A 25154-nucleotide genomic window follows, 5' to 3' on the forward strand; every position below is an offset into this window, starting at 1 on the left:
CACAAGGTGAACAAACAAGGAACAGACAAGGCCACAAAGGGCTAAAACACAAACTCAAAAAATAATCTAATGAAACAGAAAACAGGAACTCAAAAACACAGACAGGGCAGAACACGGGAAGGCAGAGCACAAGGGAAGGTCAAAAACACAAGTCAGGAACAAAATACAGGCAGGTGAAACACAAACTCAAAAAATAATCTAATGAAACAGAAAACAACAAGAACTCAAAAACACAGCCGGGGCAGAACACGGGAAGGCAGAGCACAAGGGAAAAAGCAGGTACATACAGTCGGGAAACAAACACAAGCAGGCAGGAACATGTATGTCAGGTAACAAACACAAGCAGGCAGGAACATGTATGTCAGGTAACAAACACAAGCAGGCAGGAACATGTATGTCAGGTAACAAACACAAGCAGGCAGGAACATGTATGTCAGGTAACAAACACAAGGAACCAGCACCCGAGTCAAGGGAACAGAGAACTTAAATAGACAGGGGGGTGACAAGACACAGGTGAACTCAAAAAACAATCAAACCAGAAGGAGGGGATAACAAGACACATGTGGGAACAATGATGGGATAACGAGACAACCAATAATACAATTAACAGGGGGGGAACAGGACACAAAACAGAAGTGCCGCCATCTGGCGGCCCAACAGGGAAAACGCAGACAGGAACACCGGAACATGACAGTTAATAGCTTTGAAAGTTAACACAAAGTAAGGCAATTCAATACAATTCCATGTTGTATGATACAAACACTCTTTAATTTTTTGATTACAAATATGTTTTTCGTGGCCTACCTACACTTTGTCGGTGAAAATCTATGTATCCCAAGACTGTACATTATTCTCTGGTTCCCGTCTAATGTCTGTTTGATCCAAACAGCTGTATCACTCGATGTCACGTCACCACGTTGCCTAAAGTTGAAGTTGAGTTAAATAAATGTATGAAGATCCAGTCTGAGTTTTACAAATCCAATCAGTTGGTTAATTTATAGTCGACTGACAACAGGGTAACAAGTTCGGTTTAACCCCTGGGGGGGGGGGGGGGGGGGGTCTGCACTTTTGCCGGGCTAGCAATCCCAGGAAGCAATCTGTTGGTCACTAAACGACTGTTGACGATTACGATTTCATTGGATTCCTTGACATACACACACACAATACAGTAGCTGGAAAACACTTACGGTAAAAAAATAAAAAAATAAAAATAAAAATTCACTTGCATATAGCCAAAACAGACTTTAGGCTATATCTCCCAAAATATTTATTGAACTCTCTCGCTGTTCCTTGGAGAGATGGTTCAAGCTGGATGCATCTACGTAAAAAGTCTGTGTAACATTTTACACCGTGTTAGGTTTCACCCTGCGCTCCCCTGTCATTAAATGGCGGACACGGTGGCATGGTGGTTAGCACTGTTGCCTCACAGCAAGAAGGTCGTGGGTTTGAATCTCGGCTTGGGGCCTTTCTGTGCGGAGTTTGCATGTTCTCTCCATGTTCGCGTGGGTTTACTCCGGGTACCTCCCACAGTCCAAAGACATGTATGTTAGGTGCCCTTGACCAAGGCACTTGCCTCAAAACTGGAGCTGGTCCCCGGGCGCTGCACTGTGGCTGCCCACTGCTCCTAGTGTACTAAGGATGGGTCAAATGCAGAGGACAAATTACCCCACAGGGTTCAATAAAGTATGTCATATCTTAAACAAAGCGGAGAGGATGGAGAAGCAGGATTTGGGATTTTTTTCACATATGATTTTCATCTTAGTTTTGGTTTTAGTTTCCGGAGGAACCTAGGCAATCCCCGCTTCTTTAAAACCGAAGGATTTTGCTGAGTTTTCATATGCAGGCTGCCAGTGCCGCCACTCCCGTTTTAAAAAAAATAAACGGCGTTCACATTCACATTTCATTTCAAAACACTGCAAAACGCTTCACTATCAATACAGCACCTCTAGCTCACTTACACAACCATTTCCAGTCACGCGAAGCCTAACTACCTTGGTAACTAAATAAGGACACCGGGAAAATTGTACCTGACGGATGATAAAGAAAAACGGACACAATTAACGTGAGCAGTCAGCTCTGGCGCATATTTTATTCCGCTTTGGCCGCGAACTGGCCCAGAGGCCGAAGCTTCTGTTCGTTTTTGTTTTTTTGTTTTTGTTTTTTGGCATGTTGTGTTTACCAGTGGACCTCTTATGCTGTTCGATCAGAATTCCAGATCGAATTGACATATTCCAGCCCAATCATTTCAATCTAGTCATTTTCCTTGTTATAGAAGACAGAACCATTATGTAATAATAATAATAATAAGAAGAAGCTTTATTTATATAGCACCTTTCATACATAAAATGTAGCTCAAAGTGCTTTACATTCTGCACTAAGATCAAAGCAATTACAAATAATTGAGAAGATAAAAATACAGAAATAAAATTAAAAAAATAAAATAAAATGCAGACAAAGAAATCAGTCAAAACAAAAATAAGAACATGATAAAAACATGGAGTATAATTTTTTTAAAGTAATAAAAATAATAAAAACAGTGCTACTAGATATAAGCTAGATTAAAAAGGTATATTTTCAGTTGCCGTTTAAAAATGTCCACAGAGCTAGCCTTTCTGATATGAATTGGCAGGGTGTTCCATAGTTTATGGGCATAATGATTAAAAGCGGCATCCCCGATTTTCTTTTGTGAACTATTGGAAACAATTAATAAACCAGCTGCAGATGACCTTAGGGCTCGTGAAGGGACATAAAACAGCAGGGAATCTGAAATGTAAGAAGGTGCTAAACCATTAAGAGCTTTGTATACAAGTGAAATGATTTTAACATCAATTCTAAAAGATACAGGGAGCCAGTGCAGTGTAGCTAAAACAGGAGTAATATGCTCTCTTCCTTGTTTTTGTTAAAAGTCTAGCAGCAGAGTTCTGAATTAGTTGTAATCTTTCAATTGACTTTTTTGGAAGACCAGTAAAAAGAGCATTACAATAGTCCAACCTACTTGAAATAAATGCATGGACTAACTTCTCAGAATCCTGTCTTGATAGAAATGGCCGTACCTTGGCAATGTTTCTTTGATGGAAGAAGGCAACTTTTTCCCAAGGCACAGTGTGTGCCATACACTTTGCAGACCTGCATTGCTTCGTGATTTTTTAAACGAAAGATCACTGACTCGGTCTTTTCCATTTCATTTTATGCACATGCTGAATTGTGTGATTGTGGTCATTTATGTGCAAGAGGTTAGCATCAGACTCAGAGGTTGCGTTAACATGGGATACATATACGTTTTAAAAAACAATTACTGAGACAAATGGGGCAGTGGACCGATTCAGACTACAACGGACTGGCACCGGGAGAAACTCAACAGAAATCCCCTTGAAAACGATGCTGTTCGATTTATAAATACTCTTTATAAATATCTAATTTTGGGTTGTCGCTGTGGACAGTGTCGGGTCATGTTACACTCCATTGTGCATTCACTGTTACATTACATTCATTACATTCCAGGCATTTAGCAGACGCTCTTATCCAGAGCGACTTACACAACTTTTTACATAGCACTTTACATTGTATCCATTTATACAGCAGGATATATACTGAAGCAATGCAGGTTAAGTACCTTGCTCAAGGGTACAACGGCAGTGTCCTTACCCGGGAATCGAACCTGCGACTGTTAGGAGCCGGGCTCGGCCTGGACCCAAATGCAGGACTCAGAGACAGCAGTAGATGGAATTCAAGAAAAGGGGTTTATTTGAGTACAGGCAGAGGGCGGTAGGGACCAGGGCAGACTTGGGACAGGGACCGTGAGGGTAGGTGAGGAGGTCCCGGGTCCGGCTTGGCGTGGCGCTGAACGGAATTCCTCCGGGTTCGGCGGCGGAGCTGGGATGGGGACTGGGAGGCCGGCGAAGGACGGGCTGGACCGGGAGGTTGGAGCTGGGGAGGTAACTGGGGAGAACAGGGGAACACGGAACAAGACGCAACGAAGACAACACGTAGGTTTGACAGACAGGGGAACACTGAACAAGGTGCATGAACAAACAGTCAGTGGCAAAGAGAACAGTGCAAGGTAAGGAAACCGAAGAAGGTGCAGAGAAACGGGGTACGGGAAATAGTGCTAGGCTAGGTTTAAGCGCAATTGCAAGGTGTGAAGCTGGGCAACAAATCAACGATTTGGCAAAGGCAGAAACAAAAAGTGCGGCTTTATAATCTGGTACTAATTGGAATTAATCAGGGAGGGTGTGAGGAATGCGACCTGAACGAGTGAGAAAATGGCTGAGGGCTGGAAGTCATTAGGGAGTGCATGGGGAGAGATCATGCCCACCCTGTGGGGCAAAGCAAAGACATGGTGAGGAACAAAGCACAAGGAACAGAAATAACCGGAACACAAGGAAAACCACATGACAACCGAAACACGGGGGCATGACATTCACTTTCGTTTTTGCGGTTTATAAAGCGCGAGTGATTCAGCATACAATAGCGGTTTTGCCTCCTGACTACAGTCTGTGCGCTGGATTTACCAAAACTTCGCCGGAATCTTTCTGCAGAATGCCGTATGCTCAAGGTATGTTTGTACATGTGTAGGGGAGAGCGGGGTTGGTTGGCACACTTTTCACTCTCTGTCATGTTTCTCAGGCGTGCCATATGTTAAAACAGTCTAACCAGTACCAACTGAAAAATTAAGATCTCAGCTAAAAGACAGATACATTTAATGTTCACAAATGATTCCTAAAATGATTTTATTCATGATTAAAGTCAAGTTGTGCACTTGTGCCAACCAGCCCCAACACTGGGTTGGTTGGCACATGCAGTGGGGCTGGTTGGCACAAAGTTAAAATGCTATAGTTACAAAGAATGAAGTGACACATAGAAATAATTTGACCATTTAATTCAAACCAGAACCAGAAAACATAAGCTGAAAGGCTAGCTTTTTAACCTCCCTGGGTGATAGGCCATAATAAATGGTATATTGAACTCCTTCGCTGTACTCCTGATACTTTTGTTTTGAGTCTTCACCTGTCTGACTGCCTCTAGCATAATGTGTGTGTTTCCTCTATCTGATTTTTTTGTTAAACATAATGAATATTATATAATACTATTATATGTTTCATGTTATATTATTATGAATGATGCATTATATTTTTATCGGGATTGTAGGTTCCTTGATCATGAACATAAACTAATTATGTATAAAATATTAATTTTGTATTTGGAAACATTTTTAAACATTTAAATATTTATTGTAGGGGTCAAAATGGTCTGAAAATTTTTCATATGTTAAATGCGTAAGTTAATACATTTGTAACCAAATGGCTATAGCGGGGTTGGTTGCCAACCAATCCCACCCACATTAGGACACACCTCTGTACTAAAATGATGTTAGCCACCTAACATCGCTCACCACAGGCGTTCAAATTTCATATCAAAATATAGCTGATTCCTATCTCTATCAACTGAAATTAATACATTTTCTATATCTCTATCTAACACAGTTCTATGATGTATTTAGTAGGGGGGGGGGGCATTTTTTTTGTTTTGACACTGCAAAATTGAAAGGTTGTCCTCACCTCAACAGTTAGTGACCTTCAGATGTTTTGACAGAATGGATGTGTTCAGCTCAAGAAGGCAATCATTTTAATGTTAGATTTTTGTGGCAGCACCTTATAGTGGCCTGGAAATGAACTGTGTGCCAACCAACCCCGCTGTCCCCTACACATTTGTTGTGTAGAGTTTGGTGGTAGAGGTGCATGATTTCTCTTCGTGCTGCCATAGACTAAATAAATTATTTTGTTCCACAGATAGAATCCAAAAGTCCAGAGGTCCATATGCAGATGCGGGCAGCTATGGATGCGGAGCCTACGCTGGTATGGGAGTGGGGCACGCGAGGGCCGAGTTCTGCGTGTTCGAGGCTGAAGCGAACGGGCCGAACGTGTCGGTGGGGGCCCAGGCGTCTCACGGGGTGAGCGCGATGGCCGGCGCCGAAGTGGCCAGCGTTTCGGTGGGCGCTGGCCCGCTGAAGGTAAAGGCGGGCCTGGGGTTCAACACCGGAGGGAGTGTAGGTCCCGATGGTGTGGAAGTGCTGTTCCTAGGCACCGGCATAAGGCTCGGTTCAAATCCAAAAGTATCCATGATGGGATCTTCGGCGGAATGCTCCGTTATGTGACTGTCTCTAAGAACGGTCTTCATGACATCACTTTGGTTGCGGTCATTCATGATATTAAATTTAATTCGATTAAGCATTACAGTAATAGTGAACATTCATAAACATTTCTGCACAATGAAAGAATAGAAACCAAAGTAATGTTTTTGTAACCTCTTTTTAATCTTATGCTTGTCTAAAGAATATTGTTTGAGTGCATTTCATATATATATCAAAGTAATGTTTTTGTAATCTCCATTTAACCTCCTGCTTATCTGTTACCGAATGTTCATTTCAAATTAATAAAAAAAAAAAAATAATAATAATTTTTATAAATAATAATGTATTTTTAAAATTTATTAGACCATTTTAAGTTCTGTATGGGACACCCCCCCCCCCAATACAGGGGAATAAATCACATGAAGAAGAAACCATAAAGAAACGAGTGTGAAGATATTTAGGAACATTGGGTCTCATTCACAAAACATGCGTACGATCACATTTTGATCGTAAACTGCATGTAAGAACGTTTCTGAGAACATTTCGACATTCATCATTTTAGCTGTATTTGTTTGTGGCTGTTTCCTTATTCAAATCACATGAATGGGATTGCGCATTTAAAATTTACTAACAGCCAGCATTCAGTATTGTTTTTTAGTAGGAACGTTTTTAAGAACAAAAGTAAAAATAATTTTAGAAACGTTCTGTGAATGAGGCCCATTGTGTTTCCAAAAAAAGTGACTAATAAGACCTACCACGTAGCCATTTACCCCTTTGGTGGGAGAGAACGTCAAAAATAATTCATTAACACTCATTAACAACAATAAACAGCGTGCAAGGGCCTTCTGACAATTACGATATAGTTCTGACTGGCAGTATCGTATAATGGATAAGGAGCTGGTCTTGTAACCTAACGGTTTGATTCCTGAGTGGGACACTGCCGTTGTATATATATCCAGCTGTATAAATGGATGCAGTGTAAATACTTTGTAAAAGTTGTGTAAGTTGCTCGGGATAAGAGCGTGTGCTAAATGCCTGTAATGTAATGTAATGCAGTTCAGTTTGCATTTGAATAAAATTCCCGTTCTCCTAGGAGAGGAAAGGAAATGAAAGACCCTGGCAGGACACTACATTTCAGCCTGAGAAACAGAGAGTGAAAAAACTCATTTCTTTTTATAGTTTACATGGTCAAAATACTATTATTACTATTTTACTTTACTTTTATTTGACTCTCTAATTGTAGCTGTATTAATTATATTCTATGCATTACCTGTACTGTTACACTGCTTGTTTCTTGCAAGTTTCTTGTTTGCTTTGGCAATATTTACCACGTGCATTTCCTGCCAATAAAGCACATTGAAAAGAATTGAATTGAGAGTGAGAAAAAGAGAGAGAAAAATCCACTGTAAAAAAAGACCTATGGATTCTACAAAATAACCACACGTCGTCTTGCTTCCATTCCCTTGACTTCTAAAAAGTGCTGGTGGAGGTTCCACTTAGTAGTGTTTGGTCCCAGACAATCACCCAACTGTCTCGCCAAACGTTCAGTTAAATGTCAAATCCTGAATGTACAAGTACAGGCTGTGGAAACACCCATCACCCCCGATTGGGCACGACTGACGGCAGTGTCCTGTGGGAGGGAGGGTCTGGGGCGGTGGGATTGTCCTCGTCTGCACCAGTTTGTGCGAGGCGTGCGCACATTCACCAGAGCTGTCAGTGTCCTGCGGGTGGGGGGGGTGGGATTGTCCTCGTCTGAACCAGTTTGTGCGAGGCGTGCGCACATTCACCAGAGCTGTCAGTGTCCTGCGGGTGGGAGGGTCTGGGACGGTGGGATTGTTCTCGTCTGAACCAGTTTGTGTGAGGCGTGCGCACATTCACCAGAGCTGTCAGTGTCCTGCGGGTGGGAGGGGTTGGGGGGGTGGGATTGTCCACGTCTGAACCAGTTTGTGCGAGGCGTGCGCACATTCACCAGAGCTGTCAGTGGACTGTCGGAGTTTAACCCTTTACGGTGTAAGATGACAAAATATGTGATTAGAATGTTCTTAACTGAACATTCTAATACCGACGTGGCAATAGCTACTGGTATTTGATAGAAATGGAGTTCTAGAACACTGACTTGGAATTTTGAAAAAAATAAAAAAAATAAATAAACATTCCAAGAATACCCCACTCTTCAAAGAGTTAAAACAAGCAGACTGGAAGTGTGTGCTTTGCAGAAGAGTGTGTGCTTTGCAGGGACATTCACATTCCCTTTAACATCCCTGATAAAAATAAACTGTGTGATGCAGTTTTGGGTTGGTGGAGACAAGCAGCAGAGTGTGCCACTTCACAGGCCTGCCTGTCCCGCCTCTATTATCAGCGAGGCGAGAGTTTGACCCAGAGAGCAGAGAATAACCCTCTGAAGAGTGGGAGGTTTTCTCTCCAAAATTCTAGAACTCGGCTGCTGTTGTGATTGTTATGTCTGCATTAGAATGTTCGAATCAGGAACATTCCAGTCACATAATCTGTAATCTTAACACCTTAAAGGGTTAATTCTGGCCCACTGTGTGAGCTGTCAGAAATCAGCCACTGGAGAAAATAATAATAATAATAATAATAATAATAATAATAATAATAATAATATATATATATATATATAGTTTGGATTGTGCAGAAAACAATGACAGCTGTTGACAGCTAATAACTGCTGATAAAAATATCTAATCACCAGTGAAAACAGTTTCTAGTGTATATAGCCTAATCAAATGAGGAAAAGAATGTACACCCTAAGGAGATACAAGGCATCAGGCAGACAAGGAGCTTAAATTGAGACCTCACACTCTTTATTAACTCCAAAAATACACATATGTCATTAAAAAGCCTGTGTTTTGTCATCTCTGCGTTCGTCAGGAGCCACAAAGGCATGTAGGTGTCAAAATTTTGACTTGAAAAAAAAAAAAAATGTCTTAGGAGTTATGATTTTGGAGCAGTGTCTGCTGTAACAGCTCATCAGCAGTGTCTGGTTTCATATTAATCCAATGATGTTGCTTGGGGGAGGAAATCAAGTGTTCGTGCAGTTTTGTTTTGTCACTGAAGTACGAACAACAGCCCATCACCAAGGAAAAAGATTAGAGACGTTTTGGCTGTGAGAAGACACGAGGGGATAAATCCCTCCATATTATTTTACTTATTTATATTCAAGTTGGGTTCGGACTATGTCGTTTTGAGGCGTTGTTTTGTCGTTACTCCGACAATCGACGAGTTTGGGTGCATTGAGGCACTTCATACACGAGGGGGAGCAAACGAGCAACGTATTCTGCACTGTCTCGCTTGCTCACGCGCTCGCTTGGTTCCCCTGCACTCACCGCCGGCTTGCAAGTGGCTGACACGGACCAAAGTTATCCCGGAATAAGGACAGCACGCATGTGCCGTCAACCCGGATGTAATTTAGTTTTTTTTTCAAAGCCAGTTCTTCCCCCATTTTATTTCCCACACCAAAATATTAAATATACCGCTTAAGCCAACATGTAGGCTACGAGTCTTATCCTGGAAGAATCTGATCTGAACCGGTCTAGTCCGGGGCTGGGTGGTGCTGAGATTCGTAGCCCGGAGCCGTCGCGCCGTTTAGACACCGCTGTCCAGAAACAGCCAGTCTGTGCTGTTTACGTTTTGTTGTCTGTGCATTTTGGCACGGGTTACTAGACCTGGGAGAAATTATTTCAATATGGCCAGCTGGCTGACAGGCACATTTCGCTAACTCGCTCGCCCGTATGAATCATTCTCAAGCTTGCCTGGAAACGCTACCGTTAATTATCCTTTTGATTATGCTAATTATGGGAAGCAGAGCTTATGAAAATAACCAGCTTGCTAGCTAACTAGCTAATGATCTTAATTGATTTACCAATTAACTTTATTGTGCATTATGAAAAGGGTACATATGCAGTAGCCTGTTACTGTGACTAGCTGGTAAACACTGAACCAGGTGTGAACTTTTCCCGATTTCTTCTGTTACCCGGTCGGCCCAAAAAAATGGACTTTCGCGGTAAAAAGTACGAACGGGGCAGCAACTGGTCCGATCCAGAGGTGGTAGAATTGTTGCAGCTGTGGGCGGACGATTCCGTCCAAATTGAGCTGGAGAGTTGTCTGAGAAATCAGCACGTGTTCAATCGGATTGCGGAGGTTTTGCGAGAGAAAGGAATCCTCCGCACCGGGGACCAATGTAGGGAGAAAATTAAGAAGATGAAGCTGGACTATCGGCGCATCAAGGACAATCAAAAGACCGTGCGCGGGGGGCGGACGTGGAAGTTTTATGAAGTCATGGATCGGGTTTTGAATAATCGTCCGCCTGTTTCCTACTCTTCTCTGGGGGGAACTGTCATAGCCCACCAAGTGCTTCAAGGAACACCCGGTTCGGACGCGTTCCTCCTGCACAACATCCCAGCAGCTGCGTTCAGTTCTCCGTCCTCGGGTTCTCTCCTGTTCGGACACCCGCCCAAGCCGGGAGATCTACTGGAGATCAAACGTGAGGACGTTGATTCTGACAACGGGCTGCTGAACTCCGACCCGCAGCCGCCCGAGCTGCTGTACCAGATCGGCTCGGGAGACGAGCCGGACGCTGACAGTAAATCTCTGGGTCTCGACCAGGAGGATTTGGCGGAGATGGGACGCGGAGAAGGGGTAGCGAACGCCCGCTTCTCCCCCTCAGGTAACGTGAATTTTGTGGTAGAACTAGTCTTTGCTCCGCCTCGCTGCCCCCGCAGAGAAAAAGAAAACTCGGTGCATTAAAAACAGCTGATTCATAGTAGTTGCTTTAGGCAGTACACTCTCAAAACATATGTTAAAAACAACACACAACGTGTCATTTAACGCACTCCCATGTCTAGTCTACGGACAGCATATTTTCCGTTAGTTTCAGCATTGTCAAAAAAGTCTCCCTTTACAACACATACATTTTGTATTTGTAACACAAAAGCAGTAACCTTGACATATGAAATGTGAAAGTAACGCAAAAGGTGTGTTTGGTGTTAACACGTCCTTTTTGAGAGTGTAACAGTTCGTGTCTGAAGTCTTTTTTGTTTATTTGATGGCTTGCGAAGCACCTGAAGGGACCTGTTCTGACCCCCGAGGTCAGTACTGGGTAGCTGCTGGTGTTCCCTTCTGCCTGATACTAGGCTACAATAGTACGACAATGTCGCTGATTGACCACTGAATAGGACAACCACGTCTGGTTTAAATAAGTCCCCGATTGGAGGTGGAGTGAAAACCGGCAGTATTGCCACCGATGGGCCGATTTGAGTATCTTTGATCCCAGACTAGAGGCAGGTTATGTAACTGCGACATGGAATTCTTAAATAACAGACAGTGTTTGAGTGAATCACCTGGGTTTGCCGAGTGGCCAACACTGGCGGTGCGTTTGTGAGATGATACGACTGGAACCCAAGATATGTGAACTTGGTTAATTTTTTCACGGTTCATTACAGACTCTCCGACCATTTAAATACTGCTGCGTAGTGTGATATCGCAAGCCCTAAAACCATGCTGACAGTAGGGAAATAGCGCCAAGTGAGCTGTGTGCACGGGGGGCAGACAACGGAATTATTCCCAGCTAAAGCAGGCTACTCGGCCAGAGCCTTCGCCAGCTTTGTATTTATCGCTGTGGACTGAACCACCACGTCGCACATTTAAGGAGCTAATTAAATCGTCCCGGTTAATTTGAAACAAACCCAAGGGAACTATTCAAGAGAAATGGCGTTTTATGTAGCATAATATGTAGGCTGCAGCCTACCATGTTGTCGCAGGGACATTTTCATTTTAATTGGGGATGGAAAAAAAAAATCAAAGTACTGGATAATTAGAACTTTGGCGGTGTAAGAAATTTAAAATTTTGAACCGTTTCCCCGTATTCCCCCCCGTTTAGTAGCCTATTGTACAGCCTGTATGTTGCATGTGAGAGAGCCACAGTGTCCACCTCCGCTACAACCAGTGGTTTCCATGGAGAGGTTTGTGGTTCCAGTGTTGCGTCATTGGAACTCTTTGATGGTGAATTCCGTCTGATCATGTGCTGTAGTGTTTTAACTGAAACTTTTTGAACTTCATGATCATGGATCTTCCACGTGCTCTCAAATCACCGATGTTGTGTAAGAGTCCATGACTTGGATCAAGAGAGGAAGTTTGTCTGGAGCATTGTTGGTAATGGATATTTCTGTTAACTGTCTATAGGGTTTAAAATGGCTGAATTATTTCAAATAAAGTAACAGACACCGGTCTAGTTCCTGTTGCGCTCACTACATTGAGTTGTGTGGGTTTTGAGTGACCTCCATCTCTGGGAGGGTTATGCACTCTGACCTTTGACCCTTCTTTTCCAGGGTTCAGCGATCAGAACATGCCCAGCTCCTCCGGAACAGGGGTCTCCATGGTGACTCCCCCCGCAGGGGGGGGCCAGGCTGGGGAGGAGGGGCAGGGGAGCCGCAGGGGCCCGGAGCCGCAGGGGCCCGGCCTGCTCCGGCAGCGGAAGAGGCGGCGGGCGGGGCGTGGGGGCGGGGGCGAGGGGAGGTGCCGGGCGGGGCTGGACGCGGCCCTGGTGCGGTTCCTGGGCTGGCAGCGGGAGGTGGAGGAGCGGCTGATCTCCCTGGAGGAGGCGCGGATGGAGCGGGAGGCGCAGGCCGAGGAGCGACGGGAGCGGGCGGAGCAGCAGCGGGCGGAGCAGGACCGCCAGCACGAGCTCCGCCTTTTCAGCGTCTTCGCCTCCGCCCTGTCGGCCGTCGGGACTGGCATCAGCTCCACCTCCTCCCCCTCCTGTCCGCTCGGCTCCGCCCCAAAGCCCGCCCGGCCTCCAGGCCCGGCCGAACCCGAGCGCGACCCCCCAGCGCCCCCAGACAGAGCCTGCCTGTCCTCCCGGGGGCATCGCATGTGCCGGCAGCAGAGCATCCTGCAGGAGGGCTTCCTCCTGTACCAGAACGACAAGCACCACTTCACCAGAAACCACAACGTAGGTGCCCGCCCCCATCCCAAACACCGCCCTGCCCCCCATCCCCAAACACCGCCCTGCCCCTCATCCCCAAACACCGCCCCGCCCCTCATCCCCAAACACCGCCCCGCCCCTCATCCCCAAACACCGCCCCGCCTCTCATCCCCAAACACCGCCCCACCCCCCATCCCAAACACTGCCCCGCCCCTCATCCCCAAACACCGCCCTGCCGCTCATCCCCAAACACCGCCCCGCCCCTCATCCCCAAACATTGTCCCACCTCTCATCCCCAAACACCGCCCTGCCCCTCATCCCCAAACACCGCCCCGCCCCTCATCCCCAAACACCGCCCCGCCCCTCATCCCAAACACCGCCCCGCTCCTCATCCCAAACACCGCCCTGCCCCTCATCCCAAAAAAAGCCTTCTGTGCATACCCAGTTGAGTCTGTCCATGTCATTGACAGAGCACCCTTTGTTTGCATGAGGAGTTTAATTACATTTTTGACTGCAGTAAATGGACGTGTCAGTCTGCTCTAACAGGTCTCCTCTTTTTTAAAAAATGTTTTATTTTTTTTAGGGAATCATCAATATGGGAACCAGTGAGAACAAGCTGTGTTACGACCTGCTGTCGAAACGGGTGAGGAACGGGGCGGGGTCACCAGTGGGCGGGACTTGGGTAGCGTTTGGGAAGGTGCAGTTTCGCAGTGGTTTATAAATATATTATTTTTTTTAACCCGTTGCCCTCAGCTGCAGTCGCCGTGGCAACAGGTTGCTGTAATGGCTGCTGGGACATGAGAAGCTAACACAGGCATTTTCAGGCCATTGACATATGATGGTAGCTCGATATTAGCAGCTTGTTTTTGTTGTACATACCGAACCGTTCGGGTCTGACTGCACCTGCTCCCCTCTGTACTTCAGAGACTGTTAGCGGAAAAACTGCTAACACTAAGACTCCATTAATCATTAGTCAATAATGCAGTATTAAAATGTCATTCGCCTTTATCGTAGCACGAGTCAGTCTTCCCTTTTAAATGGTGTTAGAGCTGGTGCTCTTTAACAAGCTAACGGCTGATGAAGTGTTCATTGACGTTTTATTAGTGGAGAATTTCAAACATTTCATTTTAACAGCACTGCGAGCGGTTTGTTCATGTCTAATTGATGGGACGATGCCATTAATTCCCTCATTTCTTTCCGGAGCAACACTATTAATAAAGTAAAGCCTTTGATTGTTTGTCTTGGTGTTTATAAAAAGGTAATAGTTTGGAAAACCATCCTCACCAGGTGGACACCTGGATGGAGATGTCTCCGGTAAATGTGTGTCTAGGGAGCGTAAATAGTGTGCGAGCTCTAATGAGCGTGTTTAGGAAGCGTAAATAGTGTGTGAGCTCTGATCAGTGTGTTTAGAAAGCGTAAATAGTGTGTGAGCTCTGATCAGTGTGTTTAGGGAGCGTAAATAGTGTGCAAGCTCTGAGTGTGTTTAGGGAGTGTAAATAGTGTGTGAGCTCTGATCAGCGTGTTTAGGGAGTGTAAATAGTGTGTGAGCTCTGATCAGTGTGTTTAGGGAGCGTAAATAGTGTGCGAGCTCTGATCAGTGTGTTTAGGGAGCGTAAATAGTGTGCAAGCTCTGATCAGTGTGTTTAGGGAGCGTAAATAGTGTGCGGGCTCTGAGTGTTTAGGGAGTGTAAATAGTGTGCGGGCTCTGAGTGTTTAGGGAGTGTAAATAGTGTGCGGGCTCTGAGTGTTTAGGGAGCGTAAATAGTGTGCGAGCTCTGATCAGTGTGTTTAGGGAGCGTAAATAGTGTGCGAGCTCTGATCAGTGTGTTTAGGGAGTGTAAATAGTGTGCGAGCTCTGATCAGTGTGTTTAGGGAGCGTAAATAGTGTGCGAGCTCTGATCAGTGTGTTTAGGGAGCGTAAATAGTGTGCGAGCTCTGATCAGTGTGTTTAGGGAGCGTAAATAGTGTGCGAGCTCTGATCAGTGTGTTTAGGGAGCGTAAATAGTGTGCGAGCTCTGATCAGTGTGTTTAGGGAGCGTAAATAGTGTGCGAGCTCTGATCAGTGTGTTTAGGGAGCGTAAATAGTGTGCAAGCTCTGATCAGTGTGTTTAGGGAGCGTAAATAGTGTGCGGGCTCTGAGTGTTTAGGGAGTGTAAATAGTGTGCGAGCTCTGAGTGTTTAGGGAGCGTAAATAGTGTGCGAGCTCTGATCAGTGTGTTTAGGGAGTGTAAATAGTGTGCGAGCTCTGATCAGCGTGTTTAGGGAGTGTAAATAGTGTGCGAGCTCTGATCAGTGTGTTTAGGGAGTGTAAATAGTGTGCGGGCTCTGAGTGTTTAGGGAGTGTAAATAGTGTGCGAGCTCTGAGTGTTTAGGGAGTGTAAATAGTGTGCGAGCTCTGAGTGTTTAGGGAGTGTAAATAGTGTGCGGGCTCTGAGTGTTTAGGGAGTGTAAATAGTGTGCGGGCTCTGAGTGTTTAGGGAGTGTAAATAGTGTGCGGGCTCTGAGTGTTTAGGGAGTGTAAATAGTGTGCGGGCTCTGAGTGTTTAGGGAGTGTAAATAGTGTGCGGGCTCTGAGTGTTTAGGGAGCGTAAATAGTGTGCGGGCTCTGAGTGTTTAGGGAGCGTAAATAGTGTGCGGGCTCTGAGTGTTTAGGGAGCGTAAATAGTGTGCGGGCTCTGAGTGTTTAGGGAGCGTAAATAGTGTGCGGGCTCTGAGTGTTTAGGGAGCGTAAATAGTGTGCGGGCTCTGAGTGTTTAGGGAGTGTAAATAGTGCGCGGGCTCTGAGTGTTTAGGGAGCGTAAAAAGTGTGCGGGCTCTGAGTGTTTAGGGAGCGTAAATAGTGTGCGGGCTCTGAGTGTTTAGGGAGCGTAAAAAGTGTGCGGGCTCTGGTAATGCGGTTTGCCTTGTGCATTATGGTGCACCTGAAGGTTGGATGGAACTTTCATGCGTTTACCTGCGTCTCTCTCTAAACCAGAGCCTTGTAAAGGGGTCCTGGGGCCCCTCTCTCTAGGTTTCTTTATCAAATCCCCCCCCCCCCTCCCATTCTCACTTGTGCTGGTTTGTAGTGAGCGCACTGGCTGCCCTGTTTTAGTTTCTGTGCTTCCAGCACATCAGACCATTCAGTCCACCTGTCGCTCTACAGGTGAATCATTTTAAAGGTAGCCGCTTGCTGAAGGTGGAATTTTCCAGACAACACCAGATTGAATATGTTGATATATATATGTGTGTGTCTGTATAAAAACATCAATATAGGGCAAAAAAGGTTTATAAAATACCCATATAGGTGTGTGATACCCATATAGAATAAGTGTGATTTATAGTGTTGTGCAGTCCCACCTGACCTTGGCTTCTCCCTCTCTCTCTCCCTCTCTTCCTCCCTCTCTCTCGCTCTCTCTCTCTCCAGCTGATGCAGGCAGACATGCTCCACATGGATCCTGCTCTCCTGGAGTACCCTGACTGGAAAGGCCATTCCTTGTGTGTAACTTCCTTGCCTCCGTATATAATCTGTGAATTTATTTTTACTAGAAAGGCCAGAATGATGAAAGTCGATCAGTGTGTAGTAGAGCCCGACCGATATCGGTTTGTCCGATATATCGGCCATTATTGGACTTTTTTGACGATGTCGGGATCGGCTGTTATGTGTCCCTATTTTTAAATAAGTATAATAAACAAAAAAAACTTTTATTATTTATCTGTACTTGCCTGTTCGAACGTTGTAATTGCTGTTTACTAGAATTATCTAGTAGAGGGAGCTCTAATACAAGTGTGAACTGCAGCAGCTGACGCGCTACTTCTGTAATAAGACGTTTGTCACTCGTGCCTCATCCAATATTCTCCACTGCAAGATTTGTCTGCACAGATTCGATTGCCGCAATAAAGGTATGTATATTTAGTTAAAGTTTTTAATTAAATGCGTTTATACGACCACTATGTTTATCAAGCGAGCGAGCTAGCTAACATATTTGGTTCACTATAGCAAGCTAGCTGGCTAGCAAGCCTTTATGAAGTGGCAGTGAGCACATAAGTAGCGTATGATCTACATTTCCAGAGGACATCGCTGTATTCTCAAATAACGAGCCAAAATAAAATGGTGATTGAATGCATCACACATTTGTTTTTTTAAATCTGAGATAATGATATTAGCTACTATATGATGCTGTGTCAATAGGCAACGCGATATTGCAAGCGAGTGTGTCATCTAGTCACGCGTCATCGTAGCAAGCTAACCAGACAGTAAAAACGCCGATAAAACACTTGTAACATGCATCATTTAAGCCATGTTATCTAGCTTTGTCGTGATAACATGAGAGAAGGATTGCTGTTGGAGAAGTGAATCAACCAACAGTTAGCGCGGGTAACCTGTACGAAAGCGCATTGTAGTTTTTTCACCACCGAATTCTTATGGACAAGCCTCAGGTTGCGTATTTCATCCAGTCAATTTAGTTTCATCTAACGTTACACTTGACACTCATTAGCTCCGCTAGATAAAGTGTTACTCTTTGAGGTCATGTAGTAGGAATAAAATAAGAAAATATTATTCCTTTAACTTACTGAGAATAAATAATAAGAAATAATGAGGCTATGTCAACTACTAATGCGTTATTGCGAGTGAGTGTGTGTGTCATCTAGTCACGGGTCAGAGCGCATTGTAGTTTTTTCACCGCCGAATTCTTATGGACAGGGAAGCCAACTAGATAAAGTCTTACTCTTTGAGACCATGTAGTAGGAATAAAATAAGAAAATATAATTCGTTTACTGAGAATAGATACTAAGAAATAATAACAAATTAATAACAACAATAATAATATTAATAAAAATACACGTTTGAAACTGGAAAACTAATTTTTTTTAATTAATTTTTTTTATAGATGGCTGGAAAAGAAAGGAGTAAAAGCAACGTGTGGAGTTATTTTGAATTCACACCACTTGAAGATGGTGTTAATATATATTTAATTTAATATCATCTTTTACATTTTTTTTATCTATCAAAAAGTTCTTTGTGTTTATTTTTATTTATTTGTTTGCTTATAAGTTAAATGTTCTCAAATATAGAAACTTTGATCAAATATACGTTTTGTTTAATTGATTTGAAAATGTTGCACTTTTTGAAAAAATATCTGTCAAAACATCGATCGGTGGGCTGGGATTCTCCAAAATCGGGATCGGCATCGGGGCCAAAAATCTGACATCGGTCGGGCTCTAGTGTGTAGTGGCATGGGACTGCTGGTTTACTGTGTTTTAGATGGGACTGCTGGTTCACTGTGTTTTAGATGGGACTGCTGGTTCACTGTGTTTTAGATGGGACTGCTGGTTCACTGTGTTTTAGATGAGACTGCTGGTTTACTGTGTTTTAGATGGGACTGCTGGTTCACTGTGTTTTAGATGAGGATGCTGGTTCACTGTGTTTTAGATGAGGATGCTGGTTCACTGTGTTTTAGATGAGGATGCTGGTTCACTGTGTTTTAGATGAGGATGCTGGTTTACTGTGTTTTAGATGAGGATGCTGGTTCACTGTGTTTTAGATGGGACTGCTGGTTTACTGTGTTTTAGATGGGACTGCTGGTTCACTGTGTTTTAGATGGGACTGCTGGTTTACTGTGTTTTAGATGGGACTGCTGGTTTACTGTGTTTTAGATGGGACTGCTGGTTCACTGTGTTTTAGATGAGGATGCTGGTTCACTGTGTTTTAGATGAGGATGCTGGTTCACTGTGTTTTAGATGAGGATGCTGGTTTACTGTGTTTTAGATGAGGATGCTGGTTCACTGTGTTTTAGATGGGACTGCTGGTTTACTGTGTTTTAGATGGGACTGCTGGTTTACTGTGTTTTAGATGGGACTGCTGGTTCACTGTGTTTTAGATGGGACTGCTGGTTTACTGTGTTTTAGATGGGACTGCTGGTTTACTGTGTTTTAGATGGGACTGCTGGTTCACTGTGTTTTAGATGGGACTGCTGGTTCACTGTGTTTTAGATGAGGATGCTGGTTCACTGTGTTTTAGATGAGGATGCTGGTTCACTGTGTTTTAGATGAGGATGCTGGTTTACTGTGTTTTAGATGGGACTGCTGGTTCACTGTGTTTTAGATGGGACTGCTGGTTCACTGTGTTTTAGATGGGACTGCTGGTTCACTGTGTTTTAGATGGGACTGCTGGTTTACTGTGTTTTAGATGAGGATGCTGGTTTACTGTGTTTTAGATGAGGATGCTGGTTCACTGTGTTTTAGATGAGACTGCTGGTTTACTGTGTTTTAGATGGGACTGCTGGTTTACTGTGTTTTAGATGAGGATGCTGGTTCACTGTGTTTTAGATGAGGATGCTGGATTGTGTAAGAGCTGTGTGCTGCAGGTGTGCTGCAGGTGAGCGCAGGGTCACTGTGCTCTTTGATCCAGTAGCCCTGTTTCCTTTCCAGTCTTTCGAGGTAACGAAGGTGGACGTGACACTCCCTGTGTGTGAATGGCTTATACACGCAGGGGACCATGATGACAAGTCTCCCCAAACCACTCAACGTTTCCCCTTATGTACAAAACGACCAAAGCAAAACACCAAGTTATCAATCAAAGCAAAACAGTATAGATCAATGATCAATGATCCTGCTTGCATTACCTCTGTAAGCTTATCACATCGGGTTAACCTTTGTATCTGGCTGGGTGCTGACCCATAGGTATCAAGATCTTTAGTCAGAACCTCACCACTAAAGACCAAATTGTTCCCCATGACATCAGCTTTCAAACAATGCAAAACATGATTACACTGCATTATGGAGTTGTGGGAGGGTGGTCTTGTGAGGTTTGGCCTGGTCCACCCTCTCGTGTAGATATGGTTTATGTTTGGGATCAAATCGCTTTGGATGCGTGTGTGTGTGTGTGTGTGTGTGCGTGAGCGTGCATGTGTGTGCGTGTGAGCGTGCATGAGCGTGGATGAGTGTGCATGTGTGTGTGTGCGTGAGCATGCATGAGCGTGCATGAGCGTGCATGAGTGTGTGTGTGTGTGCGTGCGTGCGTGAGTGTGCGTGTGCGCGTGAGCATGGATGAGCGTGTTTGTGTGCGCGTGAGCGTGCATGAGTGTGCGTGTGTGCGTGTGTGTGAGCGTGCATGAGTGTGCGTGTGTGTGCGAGCATGGATGAGCGTGTGTGTGCGCGTGAGTGTGCATGAGTGCGTGTTTGTGTGAGTGTGCGTGTGTGTGAGCATGTGTGTGAGCGTGCATGAGTGTGCGTGTGTGTGAGCGTGCATGAATGTGCGTGTGTGTGTGCGTGAGTGTGCATGAGCATGGATGAGTGTGCGTGTGTGTGTGAGCGTGCACGTGCTCGTGTCTGTTTGCTGTTCCACAGTTTCCTGTCGGCGTAGTAAAGCAGTTAAAGGCACAACTGTACTGAGCTTAAAGGATTTCCTGTTGGAGTATTTTGCTGTTGCACTGTATGGATCACAGACTCTGGCCAGTGCTGGCGGGGGCCCCTGGTCTTCCTGATTAATCTGCACCTTTGTCCCCCCCTGTAGCCTGAGAGAGGAAGTGGCCAGTTTCCTGACTGAGTACTGCAAGGCCCCTAGTCCACTGGAGGCAGAGAATGTGAGTGTGTGCCTTGTTAAGTGTGTGCATGCGTGTGTGTGTCTGTGCTCGTGTGTGTGTCTGCGCTCGTGTGTGGGTATGTATACAAAAAGTGTGTCCATGCTAACTGTGCTACCAGTGTTAAAGCAAGCTTACACTAATTGCGCTGTATGTGTTAAAGCAAGCTAACTCTGTAACTGTGAATGCTCACTCTGTGCTTAACTGTGCTGTGTCTCTGTGATTAACTGTGCTGTGTCTCTGTGCTTAACTCATTATGCTTAACTGCGCTGTGTCTCCGTGCTTAACTGTGCTGTGTCTCTGTGCTTGACTGTGCTGTGTCTCCGTGCTTAACTCACTGTGCTTAACTGCGCTGTGTCTCCGTGCTTAACTGTGCTGTGTCTCTGTGCTTGACTGCGCTGTGTCTGTGCTTGACTGCGCTGTGTCTCTGTGCTTAACTGCGCTGTGTCTCTGTGCTTGACTGCGCTGTGTCTCTGTGCTTGACTGCGCTGTGTCTCTGTGCTTGACTGCGCTGTGTCTCTGTGCTTGACTGCGCTGTGTCTCTGTGCTTGACTGCGCTGTGTCTCTGTGCTTAACTGCGCTGTCTCTCCGTGCGGCGCAGGTTGTGGTGATGAACGGCTGCAGTTCCTTGTTCTCCAGCATCGCTGCGGTGACCTGTGATCCTGGCGGTGAGTGTGTGCTTAGTCTGTGCTGGGCGGGGTTTGGAGAGAGACAGCCGAGAGCAGCACACTGAAAGGGTGTGCCTGTGGGGTTAGCCCACACGCGTGCTGCAGTGCGTATGTTTATTATAAAGGGTGCTGCAGTGCGTATGTTTACTATAAAGGGTGCTGCAGTGCGTATGTTTATTATAAAGGGTGCTGCAGTGTGTATGTTTATTATAAAGGGTGCTGCAGTGTGTATGTTTATTATAAAGGGTGCTGCAGTGCGTATGTTTATTATAAAGGGTGCTGCAGTGTGTATGTTTATTATAAATGGTGTTTTAGACCCATGTGGGGTACTTCTAATCTCCTGCTATTATCCAGGGTTTAAAAGCTACCACTTAACCACTGTGTGTGTGTGCATGCGTGTGTGTGTGCATGCGTGTGTGTGTTGGTGTGCATGCGTGTGTGTTTGTGTGCAGATGCTATTCTCGTCCCAACCCCCTTCTACGGGGCGATCCGGGAGGACGTGGCGCTGTACAGTGGGGTGCGGCTCGTTCACACTCACCTGGACTGCCAGGTAGGCATGCGGCTGCTCTCTCCTGCGCTCGCCGTTTCCATGGCGCCGTTTCCATGGCGCTGTGCTCCAACGCTCCGCCTCCTCTGCGTGTCTCCAGCCCGGTGGTGGTGATGACCGGCCTTTCCTGCTCACCGTGGAGAAACTAGAGAAGAGCATGGAGCAGGCCAAGGCAGAGGTACACACACACACACACACACACACACACACACACACACACACTCACACCGCACATACACCACACACACACACACACACCGCACATACAGAAGAGCATGGAGCAGGCCAAGGCAGAGGTACACACACACACCGCACATACACACACACTCTCACACACACACACACCGCACATACAAGGCAGAGGTACACACATACACACACACAGTCTCTCACACACACACACACAGTCACACACACACACACACACAGTCACACACACAGACACACACACACACAGTCTCACACACACACACACACACACACACACACACAGTCACATACACACACACACACACACACTCACACTGTCACACACACACACTCACAGTCACACACACACACACACGTTGCAGGGTCTTCTGCACACTCTCCCTTGCTTCCCCAGGGTGTGCGGGTCAGAGCCGTCATCTTTGTGAACCCCCACAATCCCCTGGGAGAAATCTACTCCGCAGAGGAAATGACAGCCTTTCTGGAGTTTGCCAAGCGGTGAGTGCAGGGGGGGCAGGAGGTGCAGGGCTCATTCTCTCCTGCTGGGAGGGGGGGGGGGGGGGCATTAGGTGCACGGCTTGGGGGGCAGGAGGTGCAGGGCGGGGGATGAAGGAGGTGTAGGGCAGGGGGGGGGCAGGAGGTGCATGCCTTGGGGGGGCAGGAGGTGTAGGGCGGGGGTGGAGGAGGTGCAGTACGGGGGGGGTCAGGAGGTGCGGGGCTGATTTTCTCCTGCTGGGGGGCGTTTGATTTGGTTCTGTCCTGTGGAGTGGGAGTTCAGACTAGACACAGTAATGATGCACATTACCCACAATCCATCCTGCCCCTGCCATCGCAATCCAACACTCCTCCTGCTGATCATGGACTCTCTTTCTCCTCCCCCTCCTCTTAGCTCTCTCGCTCTCTCTCCAACGCGAAGTGTGTATTCGCGTTGGTCTGCTCTCTCGTAATCCAGCGATTTAAAAAAAATTAATCTCAGTGCCAATTTGCAGGTGGACTACAAGTGCTGTGAAATTGTAAAAGAGAAATATTTGCAAACTCTCTCTCTCCCCCTCCCTCCCTCCCCCTCAGGAACGAGCTGCATGCCATTGTTGATGAGGTGTACATGCTGTCTGTTTTCGATGAGTCTGCCTCTTTCCAAAGCGTCCTCAGCTTCGACAGGTAAGCTCCCCTCCCACCGGCGGCGGCACTGTTCGCGGTCACAACGGGTATCTGTGTGACCGTTTCCGTGGTGACCTCTGTTGTGTTGACAGGTTGCCGGATGTCCAACGGACGCATGTGATGTGGGGCATGAGTAAGGTGAGTGTGTGGGTGTGCGCGCGTGCGTATGCATATTTGTGTGCGTGCGTGTATGTGTGTGTTTGCTTGCGTGTGTGTCTGTTGTGTGTGTGTGTGTGTGTTCCTCTCCTTATAGGATATTACAGCAGTGTACAATCCCCTCCAAAAGTATTGGAACAGGAAGGTCAATTCCTTTGTTTTTGCTATACACTGAAGACAATTGAGTTTGAGGTCAAAAGATGTACATGAGATGACCGATTCGAATTTCAGCTTTTATTTCCTGGTATTTTTATCTAGATTTGTTAAACAACTTAGAACCTATCACCTTTTGTATCAGACAACCCAATTTTTAGGTGAGAAAAAGTATTGGAACATGTGACTGACAGGTGTTTCTTGTTGCCCAGATGTGTCCTGTTAGATTGATTGGTTAAACAATAAATAGTTCTGACTGTCTACTCTTGGTTTTACCCTTGGGTTTTGCCTGTGAAAACTGCATTTGTGTTATAAAAGATAAACTAACATGAAGACCAGAGAGCTGTCTTTGGGAGAAAAGCAAGCTTAGAAAAGAGGGGAAATCGATCAGAGCCATTGCACAAGTGTTGGGGATAGCTTGTACGACAACTTGGAATGTCCTGAAAAAGAAAGAAACCGCTGGCGTACTGAGCAACAGATATCGAACAGGTCGACCAAGGAAAACAACAGCAGTTGATGACAGAAACATTGTGAAAGCTGTGAAGAAAAACCTCAAAACATCAGTCAGTGACATCACAAACAATCTCCACAGGACAGGGGTGAAGGTATCTCAATCAACTGTTCGAAGAAGACTTAGAGAGCAGCAATATAGAGGCTATACCACAAAATACAAACCACTCATCAGTAGTAAGAATCGGAAGACGAGATTACAATTTGCAAAGAAGTACAGAGATGAGCCACAAAAGTTCTGGAACAAAGTTTTATGGACTGATGAGACCAAGATTAACCTCTACCAAAGTGATGGAAAGGCCAAAGTGTGGAGAAAGAAGGGATCTGTTCATGATCCAAAACATATCAGCTCATCTCATAGATATTCAAACCCTACATGCCAGCCAGATCCCTCCGTTCTGCTACCTCAGGACGCCTGGCACCTCCCCCTCTTTGGACCTGCACTTCCAGAAAACGTCTCCTGTCTGTTCTGGCCCCACGATGGTGGAATGACCTCCCCGTGGAGGTCAGAACAGCTGAGACACTGACCCATTTCAAGCAACGACTGAAGACTCACCTCTTCAGGCTGCACCTCTCCCCATCCCTCCCTACCCCCCTGTAAATGACTGTAAGTTTAGGGTTGTAACTAGGCAGCTGTTTCGTAGGTGACTTAGGTGCATTAACTGTCTTAACTACTGCTTGTATTTTTTCCATAGACTGCGTTGTTGCCGTTCTCATTGTGTTAGTGTTAATCAGTTTAACCTTCAGGGTCCAAGTTGAACTATGCAGTTCTTCCCTGCACTTCGACCGGTACTTCTCTCTAGGGTTTTCGTCATACTTGTTCCTGGTTATGGTTATACACTTTGTTGTACGTCGCTCTGGATAAGAGCATCTGCCAAATGCCTGTAATGTAATCTGTGAAGCACGGTGGAGGAAGTGTCATGGCTTGGGCTTGCATGGCTGCTTCTGGAGTGGGCTCACTAATCTTTATTGATGATGTAACTCATAATGGTAGCAGCAGGATGAATTCAGAAGTCTACAAAAACATTCTGTCTGGCAACTTACGGAGAAATGCGTCCAAACTAATTGGGAGGAACTTCATCATGCAGCAAGACAATGAACCAAAACACACTGCCAACACAACAAA

At 45.6% G+C, this 25154-nt stretch overlaps 1 protein-coding gene and 1 long non-coding RNA gene across 2 annotated transcripts in view; both read left to right on the top strand.

The window, feature by feature from the left end:
- accs (1-aminocyclopropane-1-carboxylate synthase homolog (Arabidopsis)(non-functional)) overlaps positions 1-25154 on the top strand; it is an 81354-nt gene that overhangs the window by 50859 nt on the left and 5341 nt on the right. Inside the window, 10 exon segments of the mRNA XM_035395886.1 lie at positions 12475-13097; positions 13654-13713; positions 16474-16544; positions 20563-20632; positions 21231-21297; positions 21750-21847; positions 21945-22022; positions 22449-22549; positions 23120-23209; positions 23302-23347. Coding sequence (XP_035251777.1) covers positions 12475-13097; positions 13654-13713; positions 16474-16544; positions 20563-20632; positions 21231-21297; positions 21750-21847; positions 21945-22022; positions 22449-22549; positions 23120-23209; positions 23302-23347 — 1304 coding nt within the window.
- LOC118215279 lies at positions 4424-7496 on the top strand. Its single transcript, XR_004762800.1, has 2 exons — positions 4424-4555; positions 5790-7496. It is a non-coding gene; the product is annotated as an uncharacterized LOC118215279 (long non-coding RNA).

The sequence above is a fragment of the Anguilla anguilla genome, chromosome 16 (assembly GCF_013347855.1).
Source record: "Anguilla anguilla isolate fAngAng1 chromosome 16, fAngAng1.pri, whole genome shotgun sequence".
NCBI lineage: Eukaryota > Metazoa > Chordata > Actinopteri > Anguilliformes > Anguillidae > Anguilla > Anguilla anguilla.